The sequence below is a fragment of the Polyergus mexicanus genome, unplaced genomic scaffold (genome assembly GCF_030449975.1).
Source record: "Polyergus mexicanus isolate NDT 795.1 unplaced genomic scaffold, iyPolMexi1.0 SCAF_10, whole genome shotgun sequence".
Taxonomy (NCBI): domain Eukaryota; kingdom Metazoa; phylum Arthropoda; class Insecta; order Hymenoptera; family Formicidae; genus Polyergus; species Polyergus mexicanus.
Window position 1 is genome coordinate 7,662,313 of NW_027223330.1, and position 20,800 is coordinate 7,683,112.

The 20,800-nt window shown below is 37.1% G+C and overlaps 4 protein-coding genes and 1 long non-coding RNA gene across 5 annotated transcripts; 1 reads left to right on the forward strand and 4 right to left on the reverse strand.

The window, feature by feature from the left end:
• Positions 1-245: 245 nt before the first annotated feature.
• On the reverse strand, positions 246-6,001 carry LOC138937054 (uncharacterized). Its single transcript, XR_011447454.1, has 3 exons — positions 5,912-6,001; positions 1,811-1,903; positions 246-1,143 (listed from the first exon to the last, which is right to left on the reverse strand). It is a non-coding gene; the product is annotated as an uncharacterized lncRNA (long non-coding RNA).
• Positions 756-13,445, forward strand: Lpcat (lysophosphatidylcholine acyltransferase). The gene is made up of 11 exons (XM_070302932.1): positions 756-1,159; positions 6,531-6,676; positions 8,015-8,232; positions 10,438-10,550; positions 10,721-10,875; positions 10,978-11,115; positions 11,192-11,317; positions 11,523-11,667; positions 11,762-11,860; positions 11,939-12,080; positions 12,170-13,445. Exons 1-11 carry the CDS (start codon positions 1,040-1,042, stop codon positions 12,253-12,255), a joined length of 1,488 nt encoding a protein of 495 aa, XP_070159033.1. The 5' UTR covers positions 756-1,039; the 3' UTR covers positions 12,256-13,445.
• Positions 13,446-13,916: 471 nt separating this feature from the next.
• On the reverse strand, positions 13,917-16,851 carry LOC138937052 (uncharacterized). The gene is made up of 5 exons (XM_070302930.1): positions 16,572-16,851; positions 16,204-16,314; positions 15,743-15,973; positions 15,331-15,591; positions 13,917-15,201 (listed from the first exon to the last, which is right to left on the reverse strand). Exons 1-5 carry the CDS (start codon positions 16,671-16,673, stop codon positions 13,966-13,968), a joined length of 1,941 nt encoding a protein of 646 aa, XP_070159031.1. The 5' UTR covers positions 16,674-16,851; the 3' UTR covers positions 13,917-13,965.
• A 199-nt stretch (positions 16,852-17,050) lies between these two features.
• Positions 17,051-18,269, reverse strand: LOC138937252 (microtubule-associated protein 10). Its single transcript, XM_070303308.1, has 3 exons — positions 18,144-18,269; positions 17,854-18,067; positions 17,051-17,731 (listed from the first exon to the last, which is right to left on the reverse strand). The coding sequence occupies exons 1-3, from the start codon at positions 18,267-18,269 to the stop codon at positions 17,187-17,189; spliced, it is 885 nt and encodes a 294-aa protein (XP_070159409.1). The 3' UTR covers positions 17,051-17,186.
• Positions 18,270-18,955: 686 nt separating this feature from the next.
• LOC138937274 (uncharacterized) lies at positions 18,956-20,341 on the reverse strand. Its single transcript, XM_070303388.1, has 2 exons — positions 19,410-20,341; positions 18,956-19,334 (listed from the first exon to the last, which is right to left on the reverse strand). Exons 1-2 carry the CDS (start codon positions 20,247-20,249, stop codon positions 18,978-18,980), a joined length of 1,197 nt encoding a protein of 398 aa, XP_070159489.1. The 5' UTR covers positions 20,250-20,341; the 3' UTR covers positions 18,956-18,977.
• Positions 20,342-20,800: the final 459 nt, after the last annotated feature.

Sequence of the window (20,800 nt, forward strand, 5' to 3'; positions counted from 1 at the left end):
TTTATAGGATAGGCTAGATGCTTGTAAAGATAAAATCGATATCTGATACAAAGTCGCAAAAACGGTATGTATATATATATATTATAAAGGACCATATAAAAAATTTATGTATCTTTTATTTTTGGACAATAACAATTACTTAAATAATAATAGTAATTATTTTAATCGATACATAATTTTGGGCATGCGCGTCCATGCAAGAATGTATGTATATATTGTACCATATACATATGATAATTGATGCCATTACATATATCCGTCATAATATCACCGCGGAAAAGCTTTCTTAGCAGAAAAGAATCTAATCGCAAATTCCTGGGGGAGATGTTGTAATATATGAAAAGAAATTATTCACATAAAATTTTGTATTTATGCGAATACAGCGGGATTTAAAGCGTCAATAATTGGTATGAAATATATAGAATAATATATATATAGTATAAAAGTCTGTGGATATGATAACCGAAGAGAAGAATCAAATATTTGTTCATCAGCTGGGAAAAGTCAGATTATTACGCGATGAACGCGATAGATCGCAAGGAGAGACACTATTGGGAAAAAAAAAAAAAAAGGGGACAATAGTTTTGCATATTGTTTGAATAGAAATGAGAACTCTTGTTGTCAGAGCGGATGAATCGTGGTGTAAGATCGAGCGAGCGTAAACCAGGTCGTCGGCATCACTCGACTCCGATGGCGGCGCTCGCTTGCCTGTCTGCCTGCCCGCTCGCAGGAGGAGGCGCGGGAGAGCGCTCGCTCTCGCGGTGGCGCGTGTCCGGATAGCGCCAGTCCAACGTCGACCGTTAACCCTTCCGGAAGGGTGTGAGCGCTCGCTACGATTTACGCGTCAATGTGGTTTGGCCTTTGCGTTTGAGTCCCGTGCTCATTTAATTTCACGCATTTCCAGTCGCGTTCTCCACCTATCTCTCTGTCTCCCTTGAACGAGAAGGACGATCGTCGAGGAAGATTTCCGCAGACTCTCTTCGTTCTCGGCAGACGGGCATCGTTGGCGAGTTTGCCCTTTTCCCTTCGGTTCCACGGGATGAACGGAGACGCGAGGAACGAGCGAGCGGATGCCGACGAAGCCGCGTCGCTCGGCGCCGACATACTCAACCCCTTCGTGCATCGGCTCGAACTTGGCTCGACCTACGACAAGCTCAAGGTCAGTATCTCTCGGTAGCAGCTTCTTCCCCGGGATCGATGTACGTGCGGGCGAGTTTTAGAGGGATGCCGCCACCACCGAGGCGGAGCGTGCTTCGATCGCGATGCCAAGAAAGTGCGTGTATGTGTGTGTGTGTGTGTTGGATAACTATTATTTCGCAGTTTAGCGTTAATCTTTTTACAGATTTTTAATCGTGTCCCGATAGAACTGTGGAGAACCGATTAAAAGTGTCGCGATAATATTTCGATTAAAAATTGTGTGGAAATAATTTAGGGGATGCGAATTGAGATCTCGCGAAAATTGTGTGATAAATTTTGAAATTTAAATAAATATAAATATAATTTATTTAGATAAATTTCGTAAATTTGAAATTTATCATAAGAAAATGGTCATCATCTCGCAAGAAAATCAATCGAGTGGTTTATTTTTCAAAGATCCGAATATTATTATTTACATTTCAGATACAACATTTTACAAAACAGCACGTATGCACGTACGGTCCAATCTGTGCGTAATAATAAATACATATCGGATACATGTAACAACATAAATATCACAGTTATATAAGATTGTTTCGCGAGTCTCTCAGAATGTGTCGAAATAAGTACATGAAAATAGCTGTAAAAATATTCGAGGAGATATCGTACTTACATAGGCCGGTTTACTCGCAAGTTGGTCGTGGTTACTTTCACGCCGTTGCCAGGAATCGATCAGGTAGTGGTAAATCGTCACGCGGTCAATTTTCTGCAATTACGATTAAATGTATCCTAATCCCTTTCTCCGGACAAGAGTTAAGTCATCTAATTTTTCGAGATATTCCACGATCGTGGTCGCGACGATATTGTATTGACATAAGCATATTGTTTGTATGCGATTCCCGCCCCATTTTTCTTTCGCATATTCTCCGACTTCGGGCTTCAACGCGAACTCGACATAAATGTTAACCGTGAACAAGGTCACGTAAGTGATCAGTACGTTCGCTGGTAGATCCTCCTCCCGAATCTAGGCAAATCTGTCATTTGGAAAGTAGGATATATATATAAATTTTCCCCTCAAAAAAAAAAAAAAAAAATTATATATATATACAGGATGGTCCTCGTAACGGTCGCCACGATTTTTAAGGCACTTGCAATAATCTGACATAAAAAAGTTTCAAACAAAAGTTGTGTGGCTTCAAGGGGGCCATAAGATGGTGAGAATGATTTGACCTTGGAAAATCATTTGAAGGTCACGTGAAGGTCAACTTTAAAATCTTAAATGGAAACCCCCATTTTTTATTTAGCATTCTTGTAACTGACATCGAGAGCTTTGCAAAACACTATAATAAAGTATTTTTTTATCAAGTACTTTTTGAGTTATTTTATATTTTAATCCGACATATTTTGATATAAAAAATTAAATATCTCGTAAAATATTTAGTTTTTGATAATCTTACCGTAATACTTTTATGTACAGAATAATGAGACAAATCAATTAGTATAAAAAAAAAATTTGTTTTTAAGAAAATTATTTACAATGTATTTTTTTAAACAATTATTTGGTTTTTTTTTGGCACTAATTAATTTGTCTTATTATTCTGTACATGGAAGTATTACGGTAAAATTATCGAAAACTGAATATTTTACGAAATATTTTATTTTTTTTTATCAAAATATGTCAGATTAAAATATAAAATAACTCAAAAAGTACTTAATAAAAAAATACTTTGTTATAGCGTTTCGGAAAGCTCTCGATGTCAGCTACAAGAATACTAAATAAAAAATGGGGGTTTCTATTTAAGATTTTAAAGTTGACCTTTACATGACCTTCAAATGATTTTCCAAGGTCAAATAATTGTCACCATCTTATGGCCCCCTTGAAGCCACACAACTTTTGTTTGAAACTTTTTTATGTCAGATTATTGTAAGTGCCTTAAAAATCGTGGCGACCGTTACGAGGACCACCCTGTATATATCAATTAACATAAATATAATTAAATAAAATATATATATGTATAATCGAATATATATATGAACATATTATATTAATTCAGAATATGAATTCTAAGTGGAACATTTAAAAATTTCTCAACATTAATCAAGTTACAATTGTTTGATATCAGGATATGACAATCGTGTACCAGAATTCGCAAGATATTAATTATTTGATTAGTACAACGTGTACGTGTAAATTTCAAAAAATCTAAGAACCTAAAAACACATTTCTATCGCGATCTCTATAGATTGCTTGGCAAGAAAATGGATAATAGCCTTCGCGCTCGTTGAAGTCATTTCCGCAGTTCAGTTCTTGTAAATGGCAGCGGGATCGACGACTTTTTCGCCGTTATATATTTTCAAGGCATTAAAATCGTGACCTAGACTTTTCTAAACATTAATACGACGCAAGTAGCGCTCTTCCGTGGACCGATGCTTTCTCTTGTTAAAACATCGGTGAAGTCTGAACGCGTAGAAAGCCCACATTCTAGGCTCTAGGCGATGCGAGTGAGGTAAGAATGCGGGACGATTTATGTCAACGGGATCAAATTAGAAATGGATACACTACACGGTAAAAAGAAAATTGAAGATTAAATAAAAAATTAAATTATATATACATGTAAAATTTCCTATTTTTAATGTCTCGGTGAAACATCTGGAAATTTAAAATATTATCGAAAAGAAAGTTTTTTTTTGGACAAATGTTGCGAAATGTTTTGAGAGGGACGTCCTACGCACACTTTTGTTTCAGACAAAGACGAAGTATAAAATTATTTTTATTTCTCGATCGAACTCTATATTATATTTTCCTTGTATATATAAATTCTCTTAGTCATTATACATATAAAATTATTGAAAGAGAATTATTAAAAAGTTAATGGTTTGCGAGATATTTTATGAGATACATTTTCATACGTGATTTGACATAGAATGTGCAATACAATGTTTTTACTTTCTCGATGATCCTATCTTAATATACTTTACGGTAACTTCTTCAAATTTCAGAATATGCAAAGTATCCTGTGTATAGTCTTTTACATATTATCAGGGTTGGGAAAGTTACTTTATAAAAGTAACTCGTTACCGTTACCGTTATTTTTTCTAAAAAGTAACTCGTTACCGTTACTCGTTACTAATTTTAAAAAGTAACTCGTTACCGTTACAGTTACTAAAAAGTAACGAGTCGTTACAATTTCCGTTACTTTTTTACAATACAAACTAATAAATTATTTTGCATAAGAAAAACTTTTAAAAAATTGTAAGCAAGATTTCATTCAAGGTTTATTACAAAATAAATGATTAAATTTTATCGAAATTCTTTATTAATTTTTAATAAAATTTGTTGCTCCATAGTATCATCATTTAAATGCCCTCTTTGTGGTGTTAATACAGAGCCACCGATGCTAAACATTTTTTCTACAGATGCACTGCTTGGTAGAGCTATATTATATTTAATAAAAAGTTTTTTAAGTTTTGGATAGTCGTTTAACATTTCTATATTACAATTATTTGATTTTAAAAACCGTTGCAATTCTTCTCGTTCAGATTCATTTTGCACCGTTTTTTGCTCAAAAATGAAAAAATCATCGTGATCGTCAGATTTTCCAGCTTTTGAAGAATTTTCAGTTGATCGGATTGCCAATAAATCCTCCAAGTAATTTTCAGCACGTTTTCTTTTTTCTCCGGTTAACCAGTTTAACTTAAATTTTGGATGTAAACATGCTGCTATTATTAATTCTTTTGTTTCAAATATTGTAAGAAATCTAAAATCAAATATAGTAAATTAAGCGACATTGTTTGTTTTATCGAAATTAATACTTTTGAATCAATAGTTTAGAATAAAATAATATTTTTCAATTAAATCCTTATTTAAAATTAAATAACATATGTATTAATCAAATTAATAAGTTACCTTTTATTTAAATCTTGCTGAATAGCTTCAACTAATGAATGGCAATCTATAAGGTCAGATTTATTGAGATTTTCTAATTTTCGTTGCAAGGTACTTAGAACTGGTAGTAAATGAGATTACAACATAATAAGAATGCTAATTGGTCGATTTGCTTACGGCTTTACGGTTAAGATAAAAATTTTATCACGCACAATAGCAAGAATAATATCTTAAATAAATCAAAAAATTAGAAAAAAGTAACGATAAAAGTAACTGTTAAATTCGTTACTCGTTACCGAAAAATGTAACGAAGTTACTTTTTCCGTTAGAAATAAAATTTGTAACGCCATTACCGTTACAGTTACCGAAAAAAAGTAACTGTAACGGTAACGGCGTTACAAGTAACGCGTTACTTTCCAACCCTGCATATTATATATATCTTTAATCTATATTGTACTTTATATATAAGCTCTACATCTTTTTTTTTTTTTATAATGTATTATATTCTTTGTATTCTACGTTAATATATGTCAATATATAACTTTCTCTACCTATTATTATGAATAATTGTGATTTGTGATAGAACCCTTCGATATCGCGTATGATTCATTCGATCGATTATCGACGTAACTCGAAATTGGTTATCATTGATTTTTTTGTTTAAAATCTTGCCTTGAAACATTGTTTTAATATTTATGCGAAATTTATCTTTAACTTCTATATTTCAATCTTTGCCCTAGTTCTTGCTTACGTTCACTCTCGTTTATAGAAAAATTATGTCATAACTATGACACTTATGTTTATATATGAGTCGACAATAATATTAATTCTATAAAGGAACATAGATTTAATTGATAAAGTTATTCGTGGCATAGATATTTGACTTGCCTTCGTATATCACATATTTAGCGGTGTCACGTGCATTCATTTCTTGAACAAGATGAAGCGAGAGGGAATGAGCGGCTGATCACAACTGATGTGTGCGACTAACGGAACAGTGAAACATAACGAACGGTACTCGCGTACCACCTCTTTCCCGCTTTTCATTCTTTCTTTCTCCTTCCTTTTAGACGAGAGAAGCCGAAGCCACTGATGAACGTATTGTAACCTTGACCGCGTGACACGCGACGAGTTGATCCGATCCAATTACATACTTACTTATCTGCTTATCCCATTTTTACCACGTGGTCCTGCAATACAGCGAGAAAAGAACATAAGCGTCAATTTAATAAATTTTTAATAATATTCTAAGCGTAAATTTCTCGCCAATTTATATATTTCAAGCATTAACGTTTAGATAACATCATTAGAATATATAATTTACATCTGTCATTGGACTATTTATGACAGATCTGATCTACAGATCGTCAATCAAGCCGCTATTCATTTGACTTTTTTATTTACATATTCGTTTGTGTGCGATAAAAATAATTGAGATATAATATGTTAGATCGAATGAAAAATTAATATCCGAAAAAAAATGACATGGGAATATTTATGGTTTCAGACAATATTCCTGACAATCGCCCTCTTGCCAGTCAGGCTAGCCGCCATCACGACTTTGATGATACTTGCGTGGCTGTTGGCTTGTTTAGGTCTTCATGGATTGTCCGAGGAAGATCTTCGGCGAGCTCCTCTTACGGGCTGGAGGCGGTATGTTTAAGCATCATTTACCGGTGTGATAATCTCACCGAGAGAAGACGGTCCTTTCCTTATCTTACGAGTCTATTTCTATCTATCATGCTATTCACATTGACGTTAACCCTTTGGGATTGCTTCTTAAGCTTTTTTCTGTAGTGGTATAATATTGTATATATCACCTCGCTTTGCTAACAAATTAAATTCGCATTATTTAAATCTTTGAATACGCGTACTCGGAGATCCTTAGACCTAGAACTCGGCTTTTGATTTTTTGATAATTGTTTACAATTTCTTAGAGATGTATTCAACGATTTTTGACGTTGAATTAAGATTTAAATTAAAGGCGATATGCGAAGATTTCATCTCAAGCCAACGAGATCGATTAATGACTCTCGATTAATGAAAGAAAGAAAGAAAGCGTTAATAATACACGTTCTCATACAAGATTAGATCTTTACTTGTAACAAGATTATTGCTTACGATTCTGGTTTTACTAAACGTTTCCGTACAAAACACCTCCGTTTATATAGTGTCTTTGTCTGTTTATTAATAATTTATTAGTGACTTATTTAACATTTTACGACAGATAATCAACAATCTCGGAATTTGTCCCAGAAACTAATATACATATTTCCTGATTTTATAATTTTAACATCAATTATTCTCAGTGCTTTAAATTTGTAAATAAAATTATATATTATTCAAGTGATATTATTAAAGAAAAATATTATTTTGTAAATTCTTAGAGACAAAAAGAGTTAGGTAAAGGTGGTTAGTTATAACATCATCTATTTATATTTCTTTCATAATTTAGTCATGCGTTACTGTCAAGGTTTTGCGGGGAGTCTATAAAATAACTTTGTATTACAACGAGAAGTTACAGAGAAGACACAAGTTTAGCTTAAAGAAATAACTCTAAGATATCTTTAACTAGATACTAATTAGAGCACATGATATGAAATAGCAAATTTTTTTACGAAGTGAATATACTTGTTCAAATTTATGTAATTAATATAATATTATAAGAAATCAGCTAAAAATAATATAATGCTCTTCGTGCGAGTGTGCATTTGCGAAAGCGTAAAAAACTGACAAGCTTTTTAATGGTCCCATAATTTCCAAGTATTGGTGTAGAAATTCGAAATCTTTTTTCTAATTCTAATGATCTCTGTGAGCTAAAAATATATAACATTTATCGAAATGGTATCTCTCGTAAAGGTCGAATTCCAAAGATCGTTTGTGAATCCCGCGAATAGTTTTAAACTTCCCACCTGAGAGTAAAAGTAGTGAGTTGCATCTCGGATGGTGTACGCGTATGCGTACACTGCAAATTAAACTACTTAAAAACAGAGACATGCGCGTCGTGATCTGCTGGATGATGCGGGCGTTATTTCTCTGCGGTGGATTTCATCATCTGAAGGTGAAGGGCCGGAAAGCGGAGACTAAGGACGCGCCGGTACTGGCCCTCGCCCCGCATTCCAGCTTCTTCGATGCACTTCCGGTCGTGTACCTCGGCGGGCCGAGCATCGTTGCCAAAGGGGAGAGTAGCCGCCTCCCTTTCTTCGGAAGTAGGTCGCCCATCATCGCATTGTCGTCCGTTGACGAACCAAATTGACCGATATAAGGGAGAGATTGCTATATTTTTGGCCTAGGAAGATTTTGAATGAAATCTATATAAATATATCTTAAGATTGAATTGAATCGATAGTATAAATACGTTTAGATAGATGGTTTTTTTTAAATTTAGATTTAGATTTGCGATCTCTCTCTTGTAGAAATTAAAGATCTTAATCTGACATCAGAAAAACTTGCAATGTTTTGCTCTATTCATTAATTTTTTTATTGTACATAATATTCATATATGCATATAATGGTGAATGGGATTTATTCTTCGGCAACTAACTAATATTTTTATATTGTTGATGACTTGGCTTTTATAAATTGTATTGAAACTTAATTGTGTTAAAACTTAGTTAAAGGATTAAATAACAGCATCGCTTATAAACTCTTTGATGCGTATTATGCAATGTCCCTATATATATTACTTGTCAATTTTGCTCGGGCGCAATGTTATTAAAGAATATATGGATCAAGATATATATCTTACAGCCTCATTAATATTTGTGAAAATAAATTGGACACCGATATACGCATCAGAGAGCCAAAAGAAAAAAAAAATACGTCTCGATACGCGTATATGTGTATAATTTAAAGTTTGCAATATTAACATTTCTCGATGTTCAAAGTTTCACTTACTAATCCGAACGCTTTCGCCATCTCTTTTCATTCTTTTTCTCTCTATCACACAAACGTATAGAAAGTGCATCGGATATACCTGCTCGTAGCGCGTTTCTCTCTTTCGTAGTACCAAGTTGACCCGGGGTCCACCGGAGCTCTCGGAAATCCGCGTTCCTTTCGCGACACTGTCGACGACAGCATCGATATATTGCTCCAATAAATTAAATACTCCAGCATCCAAGTATTTTCGAGTAAGCTTCCATTGCATGTACCTTGTCGGTTGAAACCCACAGCAAATTAGTGCCATGGATATGTTTCGTGGGTCGACTTACTTACCAAGCCGGCGGAATGAAAATCGTCGTCCGAGGGAAACAGGCTTCCAGATCGGAAGCACCGATTCTCGTCCTCGCGCCGCACTCGACCTTCATCGACGGCGGCATCGTTTACGTCACCGGATTTCCCTCCATCATCGTCAGACGAGAATCGGGATTAAATCCATTTATAGGAAGTAGGTGCTACATTTTTGTTTGTTTTATTTTTTTTAATCCTTTATTATTATTATTTTTTTTTTAATAGATCTATTATCTCTTATTTTCTTTTAATATTATCTTTTTAAAACTCTTTTATATATATTTTTTTTTTATCTTACATTCTTTCATATTGTTTTTTGCAAATATGCATTTATTAAAAATTTATTTTATTTAAAATTACGAGAGGTAATTAAAAGATATTCACACTATAGGATTTTCAATACTCGTGTGTGATAGGATATGAGCCAACTAAAAAATAATGACGTCAGATTGTGCTCTTAGGAGAAAGTCTTGACCTAAAATCTCAATACGCTGTGGTCTACGCGAGGTCATATTAAACGGAAACAATTTCAGGCGTTGTCAGGCATTGTTAGTCAATGCAATAATGATCTGCAGCAACATTGTAAAATCGCATAACAGAAAAGATAATCTCATAGATAATTATTATGCATAATTCATGCGGATAGCAATGACGATTGAACGCGCTTCATTCACATCGTTTATCGACATCGACATGTTGTGCTTTGTTAAAGTCAACCAAATATTAATTTCTTTTACAACAAAAGAGTGGTCACGGTATGTATAATAGGAGATATTATATATATCGTATAATATCTTTAAAACTGATTAATATATGAATCCCATTCACTATTTTATACGACAAATTATTGTAGAGCAAATGTGCCCTTGCAAGAATGTTACTAGTTAATATTCTATTGCGATTTAATGAAACAATAATCAACAGGCTTATCATTTCCAAAATAATTTGCTTTGCAAAAATGTTGCAATTAATTTCCAGTCCACTTTCAATAACAAATCATGATAATTCGTTCGTAAGATTTTCTCGTTTCATTCCAAGATTAATTACTTGCGCTATAAAACTGATAATAATTGGTTTGATCGAATCGAATAGAGTCGCGCAAAGTCCAAATCATAATTATCATAACTGGTATTTGAAAAATCGATTTTATTTGCGTTATGCCTTTCGATGTTTCGCGAACACAGAACTCATCAACTATACGCAGCCAGTCTACGTGTGGAGGGAAGATCCAAATTCTCGTCAGAATACTATCAAGGAAATAATCGAGAGAACTACTTCCAAGGAGGATTGGCCACAGGTAAAAAAAAAAAAAAATATTAAACTATCGTGAGAGTTTGTAGAGATGTTGTAAATCTTCTATATAATATTCTGAATAATTCATGGGTGAGAGATGCACGCAAGTTTGCAATCAAGTTAGTAAATCACTACCTTCGCATCTGGGTGCAATTGACCGATCATCTTCCGCAGGTTATGATATTTCCTGAAGGAACATGTACAAACCGGTCATGCTTGATTACCTTCAAATCGGGTGCTTTCTATCCCGGTGTGCCGGTGCAACCGGTGTGCATCAGATATCCTAACAAATTAGACACGGTAACGTGGACGTGGGAAGGTCCTGGCGCGTAAGTACAGAGAGAGAATCATCTCTCTCTTCCTTTATTCTTTTTTTTTTTTTTTACGGTCTGCTAGGAGTCTTCATCTGTTGCGCCTTACATCCGTTGCAGATTGAAATTGCTGTGGTTGACTTTAACGCAGTTAAATAGCAGCTGCGAGATCGAGTTTCTACCCGTCTACAATCCTAGCGAGGCGGAGAAACTGGATCCCAAACTGTACGCAAACAATGTACGACGTCTTATGGCGGAGTAAGTTTTCGTGTGTAATGGCGATAAATTCTAAAAATGTCTAGACCTTTAAAAAAATTCTTATTTCACTTTATAGAGCATTGAAAATTCCCGTTTCGGATTACACGTATGATGACTGTCGGATTATTAGAAAGGCTCATCAATTGCATCTACCACATGCGTCTAGTATCGTAAAAACTCATAAACTCCGATATAAATTGGGGTAAATAACGAATAATATAAACATATATTTTATAATATTAGAGATATTCCATAATTAATTAATGAATTAATTATTAGAGTATATTGAAATTATTTATATTATTTAATATTATTAATATAATCTTTATTTTTAATTAAAAATTAATTAATTATATATATATATATATATATTAAGAATTAATATAACTTCAATACACTTGTCATAGTTTAGTGGCATCAAAGATGGAAGAAGAGCTCGTTCAGAAGAAGATAAACAATTTCGGCGAGGTGAATCTGCAAGAATTTGCGCAGATTCTTAGACTAGATAAAAGGGATCCAATCACTCAGCAACTGTTTCGTATTCATGACAGGGTTCGTATATAATATATATATAATAAAATTGAAGCACATATATATATATGTGAATCAATTGATTGAAGAGAGAATTAATATTTTGTTTTTGCAGCTCGGACAAGGAAAGATCGATCTTGAAGAATACATCTTCACTGTGCTGGCAACGGCGAATGCATCTTCGGAACTAGACAAGGTCAAGATTGCATTCGACGTAAGTATGCACGGTTACAGCTGTGCCATATACATAGCATATAAACTTTTATTTTTACGCGATCATATTGTGTCATAGGTATGCGGTTCGAAAATGACAATGTGTCTGACGCAGTCGGAACTCAGGAAAGCCTTGAGGTTATCCTTACACTTGCAAGCAGAGGAGTCCAACAGGATTTTTCAACAGGCCAGAAAGCAAAACGTTCACACAGTGAGCTTTGGTAAATATTTTTTTTAATTTTATTTTCTCCCGATAATTAATCTGTTGCGAGATGAGAACTCTTTTTCCAAGCCGATTGATTTTTTGCAGAGAACGTTCTGACACAACTATCAAACCGAACAGAGTATGCGCACTTGTTCAACGCGAGTAACGAAAGTTCGAAGAAAGCCATTTGAAAATATCTTTTAGAGCCCGATGTTCCTCCTGAAGATCGCGGCAGACCTTTTCACAATCCCATTTGCTCCATTCCCGTATGAGAAACGTATTTAAAGTACTTCGAGGTGAAACTATGTTGTCGTTTACAGAAGTTGCAATCGCACATATGCGATAATCTAGACAATTTTAGTGTCTTTCCTATAATCCTGTAAATTAGAGAAAGTGAGTAATTTAGCAATAGGAACTTAGAATTCTAAGATTTAAGAATTCTAAGTAATGTAAAAGATTTGATAATTTAGGAATATTTATTTTAAAAAGTCCCAGAATCCGAGGATATGAAAATCCAAAGATACACGACGTAATCCTAGACTTCGAAGATTGCAAGGATTCTACTGTACGATCTAGAGACCGAAGATACTAAAACTTAAGGATTAAAAGCCTAAGGATCTGAGAAAACAACCATCTCATTATAGTATCGATATATTTGAAGATTAGAATTTGAATTCTCAAAAATCTTAGAATAAAATATTCTGGAAAGGATCCTTCCTATAGACTTTATTTCCCGAAATGAAAATCTAAGAGTATTAAAATTTGAAGGGAGTAAAATTTCAGCAATCTTCTTGTTATATAGTACACATTAGTTAAATGATCCGGTCACTAAAGCTTCTTCGTAACTCGAAAAGATGTCGAGTACGTCCATGACATAGGACGCGAATGTACATTTATTTAAGGCAAGGAAAGAGGAAGAGTAGATAATGGCATAATTTATTTTTGGCCCGATGGTTCATGCTACGATGCTTGACATACATATACAAACATACGGACATAAACGCTAAGTTCTATATATATTTATTGCATATCGTAAAGCGGCATGTATGTTATGTAGGTAAATACACACACACACACACACACATACAACACAGACACAGCTATACAGGGCGAGATCGTACGAATCGATTGTGAATATAGTCTACGTATGTGCACGCAAGTACATTCATGTGTGTACGTATGTACGTATATATGTATATAGACAGAGGAATATGTGGGTGTAATCAAAGAGAAGTTGTACTCTTTATAATATCTGTATATGAACAAAATGGCTAAAGTGTGTTTAAGAGCGCGCATTGTTAGTTATTCTGAGTTAAAAATATGTTAAGTTATAGAATGTTTGACTATAAACCAGTATGTTGAAAATAACAGTATTTATTGAACAGGAACTTCTTTTAGTTTTTATTGCGTTTGAAACATTGCCAAATTAATTTAGAAATAATATTTATTTTGTTACATAGATAAATATTATGCTACCAACAATTATATTTCAAGTGATTTCACTTTAATCATCTTTTTAATGGAAAATGCAATTTGTCAGGAAAATCTAATATGCATACAGATTAACTGACGGTAGGTAATATAGAGTCTGATTGAAAGCATACAACAAAGATCTCGGCGATTTGTATGGCAACATATAGTAAAGGGAAGACAGAGATGGCGTCAGATGTTTGTATCTTTGATCTAAAGATTTAGGAATATCGAAACGAGAGACAAAGAGGTGTGAGATTTAGAGATACAAATTACTTAGATTTTCATTTAGTTTCAAAGACGTCCCTGGCAATATATGTTAATGATTTAATCATTATTTTGATTTTATTTTGTCGGCTAGCCAAATAAAATGCGAGCAACATTTACGTTTATGCTTTATTTTCATCTTGTTAATGTATTTAGGGGAGATATTACAATCGCGTAACTTCGGAGTTATTGATAGCCCGTAGTTTTCCATCGGAATGACTAGACCGTCGATGTCTAACTTGCGCATGGGTCGGCGGGATGTATCCCGCCGCGTCGTCGCCGCGTTTGTGCTTATCTAGCTGAATGAAGCGCGAGTTAGATCCGCCGCCGCCGCCGCCGCCGCCGCCGCTATCCAGGCATTCGCAGCTCAAACTGGCCTGATCGAGATCGCCCTGGTATGGTCCCGGTGCGATCAATAAGCTTTCCGTTGACTTGGTCGGCTGAAAGTGCCGGCTTGTGATTGTCGAACTCGTGGCTGCCGAATACACGGTACTGCCGCTGGTAGCGCTAGACTTCCGCTGTACGATGCCGATCGGCGTCTTTGATCTGCTGCCACCGCTATGCGACCCTTTACCGGGACGTTCCGCGCTATGGGTCTTGATAGTCACGGTGTCCAAGTAACCATAACCGAAGCCATAGCCTCCGAAAGCTTTGGTGGTCAGATTATCCCAGGACTTGGGCTTAGCGTATTGAAGGCACGGCGGTGGTCGCTGATGCACGCTCGGATCCCAGTATAGGGTGTCGGTGCTGAGACTGGTGGAGCAGGAGGCGACGCTGTCGGCTGTTGTCGAGACGTCACTACTAGTAATGGAATGAAGACTGTGACCGGACGTGCGGGGGCAATTGTGAGCGTTAGGCTGCTGTTGTTGTTGATCTCGTTGTCCTTGAACGTGATGATGCTGTATGCTAGCCTGCTGCTGCTGCTGCTGTTGTTGCTGCTGCTGTTGCTGCTGCTGCTGCTGTTGATGGAGAGCTTGCTCGTTGCGGGCACGTCGTTGTTTCTCGCGACGTCGACGACTAGGCACGCAATTTGGATCACAGCAGGGACTGGCAAGATCGTAAGCATCTAGACTACCGCTATCGGACTGCTCTCGGCGACGATTCGCACTGGAGATACAAGCGACGCAGAGATTGTTTTGAGGAACCGAATGCAACGACGGTCCTTCGCCGGCAACGGATGATTGCTGCTGACAGGCCTGCTTATGAGATTTGCTCTTCGCGGGTGTACCCGTCATACCGTTAGTTTGGTGATAACTGTGACGTGAAGAGCTTACGGCCATCGCAGATTCGCTCGACATCTTAGACAGGAAGTGATGATGATCGCTACGAGAACGAGGCGGTCCGACTGTCACGAGACAAGCGGCGCTGCGTGGTATGAGATAGGGTCGTCCATCCGCGAACTAAAAGATATATTTGTGTTAAAGTTGTTTAAATGGCAGATATAGAGATGCGCTTGTAATTTAATAACTCTGTACATTGATATTCTCTTTCTTTTTAATTTCTATTCTCAAAATGTAAATAACAGCTACCACATTATAGAGTAAAAGGTGTTCGGTAGAAGTTGCTGGCCGGCAGCACTGGATGGTGGAAGAATTGAAACTCGAAGAGGGCGACGGCTGATTAGGGTTAGTGCTGGCGATGCTGTTGGGCGTTCTCTTGCGCGCTGGCAGTGAATGGGTCTTCCATCGGCCCATTAGAATAGACCGTTCTCTCTCGCACAGTCTCTCCAATTCACCCAGACGAGATTGGAGGGCGCGTTGCAACTCGATGTAACGCATATGTAATTCCACCTAAAATATCATGTATATTTTCAACGATTGATGTAGCAAAATTTGCATGCATTGTTATTAGAGTAGAAGAAAAGATTACGTTAATATTCCATTAAAATTTCAAGATCATAAAAATGTCATCAATATATAAGAGAATCAAATCTCTTTTTACCTTTCTAACGCAGTCTTCGAAGGACACCACCATCCGCATTCTGGTATCACAGTTCTTGATAAAGTTCACAAGAGTCTTATGGTCGGCTCTGTCCATCTCGTGACCGTTTATAGACAGTATTACATCACCCTCACGCATACCAGCTTTGAACGCTGGTCCATCGTATTCCACGTAGTCCACGTACGTAACCATTTCTATCTCCTGCTCCCTCTTATAATGTATTCCGTAGCTCTATCAAATTAATCGAGATTAAATTACTAGTGATTGAAATAGCCAACATACTCGTAAATAAAATATCTTTAACTTGTTCATTATAATCTTTAAGTTTTATGAATTTTAATAGAACCAGCGGCATAATAGCGTTGCATAATAGCGTTAGAGAGATTGAGATGTCATGTTTATTGTATACGATGCGGTAATATATATATATATATATATATATACATAGATAAGTATATCACCTGTAATGTAAAACCGTACGTGCCGTTCTTCTTCTCAACGATAATCGTCCGTCGACGTCTATCTTCATCAGCGCGTACGGCTCTCTCGGATTTGCTTCTTTCAAGGACAGCCTGAGGAAAAAAAATGCTTATCGCTGGATCGTAACGTTAACTGAAGCTATTTTGAAGCGGCCATACAATATTGTATTTGATAAAGAGAAAAAAAGGAAGATATCTGTTTTACGCGATCTCCGATAAAGAAGAAACGGCAGAACGGAAGAATTTGCAGATAACAATTTAAAAATCAGAAATAAATATTCGCGTGATGGAATAATTCCTCAACGAGAATAACGCAGGATGAAAGAGAGGCGACTGGAGAGAATAATTACACATTCGACGACGCCGCTCCATTCCTCCTCGTCGCTGTTGTCGATACCGGTCGTCCGCCGCTGCCCGCCGGTGCTGTTGGTGTTCTGCGGCGAGCTGTTCATGATTGTGCACGGAGGACGTTCGTGGCCAGGAGTCGATTATTGTCGCCGGGATTCTGTCAACATCTCGGCCAGATGTTTTTATAAGGTTGGCGAGGGGTTAACGCGCGTCCCCCGACGCCGCACGACGCCGTGGCGGCACGTCTCTGTCGCGAAGCTGTCCGGTACGACTGTCTCCCAACTGTTCATCGCGCAGACGCGACAATATCGGCACCTAGCACCCCGCGCCGGGGTGATAGATAAGGGGTTGGCGGGGATGAGAGCGGCGGCAACCCGGTGTCGTCGACCCAGGCCTCCCTTCCTCTCGTGGTCGCATCCCCCTGGCATCGCGCCATCACGACGCTTCCCCCGCGACGCCGGACAGGAATAAACGAAGATCTAAATACGCAGGAGCGCGCGCGCGGATGCTGGTCGAGAATCGAGACGATGGTCACAGGATCGATAGCCACTCGAATATGTCTTTAGCCTGTTGATCTTTGGGGGGGAAAAAAAAAAAATTCCGCCAGCAATTCCTATTCATTTCAAACGTCTGACGTTTGTTTGGACACAGCTACATGTCCGTTCTTCCTTGACGACGCAGCCACACTTCCTGATAACAGCTTCCTTGCTCCTGTCTCGTACTTGTCGCTTACTATCGCGATAACACGGTGAGCACTTGACCCTCTCGATATCCTCTGTCCGTTCCTTTCGCCGATCATCATCGGGACAGGAGATTTTCGCAGCTGCCTCTCCGCTGCCGTCACCAGTCTTTTTCGAAGGACACGCACACTTCATCCGTTCTCTGTCCGAAGCGGAAGTGATCCTATTGCATTGAAATACAGGACCGTTGTCGACGCTCTTGAAGAGATAAGGTTTCTTATTGTGGGGAATTTGAAATTGCGTGACGATCTTCCTGCCGAAGCACGAGGCACGGATGAAAACCGTGACCTTGCCCACGCATTGTCCTGTGGCCGTGGTAATTTTAAAAGTATTCTTGAGCATTCTGCAGGCGCTACCGATCTGAAAGATCTGTTGGCTCAGTACCGAGTTTATAAGATTGTGAGCTTGAATCTGATGAGTGCCTATATGTCAAATAAGATATCCCTATAATGATCGGGTAAAAATATAATATGATTACAAAATTAAAATATCTAACAACAATATTGAACAGAGAAATAAGAGTAAGAGTAAAAATTAAAACAACCGATTAACATCACGTCCGGTAAGACTCCTGGCGGCAATTCCTTGTAAACGGACATTGTTATGGGAAAACTGTACAATGGTTTCTGCAAAACAGCGTTTGTAAGAGCGAATAGACAGGATTTGCCCTTATTAAAGACTTGCGGTCCATCTTCGATACAGGCGCAAGCTTCCGTTGGTGATTCTTGATAAATATTGAGAGGGGGCAGATTCAATATCTATGTGCGATAATCGTTATAGTAATATCAATAAGTTAATAAACAGGATTTAAACACAGAATTTTTTTTCTTATACTTGAAACGAAATGCATGTTCTGGCTGGCAAGATCTCTTCGTGTATTGCCCGTATTGCGGGAATATTGATTTTCTCTACTAAAAACTCCATCAAAAATAGCTGTTCCCCTTTTATTACGTTTTCCATCTTATATATTTATATATAGTTTAAAAAAATATTCAGGTTAATGTCTCGTTATATTTATCAACTTTATCAATTTTTTTATTTTATCTGTTTTGTTTTTAGCGAATGAAATAAAAATTAATAATTTTTATCATAGATCATATATTCTATATTTTTATTTTATATTATTTCTTGTTTATATTACTTTAATCAATTTAGATTGTTATAAATAATAAAAAAAAATCTTTACATTGACAATTATATACAGACAAACTTATCGATTGAAACGATATCTTATTTTATTATATAGGATGATTCATTTATCGCTAGCTACATATATATGCATATATGTAATACGACGATTTAATTTGACGATTTAATCCATAATAGAAATTTTTATACCAAATGTGTAGCCTTTTTACTAAAAACAGTTGATAACAAACACTTGGCATGATCTGCTTTCGACAAACTTAACTATCTGAGACATTTTAGAAAGATGTTACGAATGTAATATTTATTTTATATTATTTAGCACAAGAAACTTTATATAGTACAAGAAACTTAAAAATGCAATTAAATTTAAATTGATATTTGTGTGACAAATATAATGTTCTATGGGAAAGTTGTGTGACGAAAAACAACAATAAGAAAAATATCACCGCGAAATAAATCCTTTCAAATCAATACGATGTTTATCAGAATTCGATTCTTGATCTTGAGGCGCATTCATGATTATTTCTTCTTCTTTTTCTTTTTTTTATCCTTTGGTGTCTCTTCTTCGGATCTCTCCGTCTGCATATCTCTAGTCTCGTATCTGATCGGGGGCCTCCTTTCCGTTCCTTTCGGGGTTTTCATCTCCAATTGTATATCAGATTTCTCGCCGACGCCAACGAGGCCTTTCTTGCCGATCCTTAGGACAAAAATGTCATGGTCAGGATCGGAGGATTCGCCTGGCTCCGAAGCAACTGTCACTGTAGGTTTCATCCCACCGATGTCGCCGTTGTCAAAGAGACCGGATACTTTGAGAACCACTGGCTTGCCGCAAGACTGAATCAGACCGTGATTAGATCGGAGGAGACTTTTTGACGACTGAAAGTTAAATCCAAGATTCTTAGATGGTTGATCGAAAAGTTAATCTTTTTTTTTTTTTTTTTTAACACGTACCGTATCTTTTTTTCTTGCCATCCCGGCGTCTCCTTTGTCCCTCTCTTCGACAGCCGCCAGTTTCCCACACGGCACACAAGGATACCTTTCCGGTTCGCAAACGGGACAAGTTGTCGGAAGATTGTCGCTAGAATCCTCGAAGAGATCAATCGTACGAGAATCCATTTTGCGACATTTATACGATAAAATTTGATCGAGCTCTCCAGAGCCAAAGATAAACGTCGAGGGATCCTGCGTGATCGGTCCATCGAATTCCGTGACAATCGTCTGCCCGAAGCCGGATATTCTCACAAAGATATCCAGACTGCTCGATAAGTTCTCATTGTGAATCAACGGTATTTGACCGTCGAACACCTTGGACGTCGTGACACCCTTTCTCCAGCATTGCAGCATCTCTAGTCTCAAAGCTGCGTATTGACCGGACAAATCTAGCTCGCCGACGCCAACCAGGATGTCCGGCTTGATGCTGTCCGGCATTTTTTTCTTCGCGGTGATCTTTAGAATCATTTTTACGGTGCGATCTGTCACCGCCTCGTGATCGACGGCGAACAGCACCGACTTTCCGGCGTTGAAGACCTCGACGTCGTTAGCGACGCCCGCCTGCGGTTGAAAGAGAAGATTTACCGGAGTCACGGTCAGATCATTCTCGTCTACAAAGTCGAGAAATCCAAAATTAACGCTCGTTGGCACGAAAAACATCTTATTCAATTTAGCCAGGCGCTCGCCCGACGCCTGCTTCACGAACAGCTCCAACAAGAACAGGTAGTGTTCCCTGCACGCTTCCGGAGGAGCTTCTTCGCGGCTGCCGTACAACGGCAGCTTTGTGCGTTCAGCTGACATGATTAAATTGTAATCTGAAATTTTTTCCCAATAGATGATTCTACATGATCGGAGTTATTCTTGCTGCACGTGGTAGATTATCGATTGACTGTGACAGATACGATGAAATTTTCATTAATTGGCAAATTAAGTTAATTAATCAGTCTAAAAAAGAATCAGATAACTCCATAAGTACGGCAGTCTTATTACTTTGGAGATATTTTTAACACGTCAAGGAGATTTTAAATTTAAAAATTCATTATCGAGAGGTTATCAGCAACTGCTGAGACAGTTTTGCTTAATCATATATGGATCGTGCGCAATGTTACTGTTTTATCTGTCAAAGTTCAAGTTTCAAGTCTATTCGTTCGAGCCAAATGTGATCGATAAAAGAATGAAAGAGAGAAACAGCGTAACAAGTTGAGCGACATATACATACATCGTTCTACTTAATAATTTATTATTGCACAGGTAAAAAATAGTGCGATGTGTAGAATGGAGGGGGAGGGGGGGGGCAGTATATGACCTTAAGATGATGCAACGCAGTCAGTGGAATTAAAAGTAGAGATATT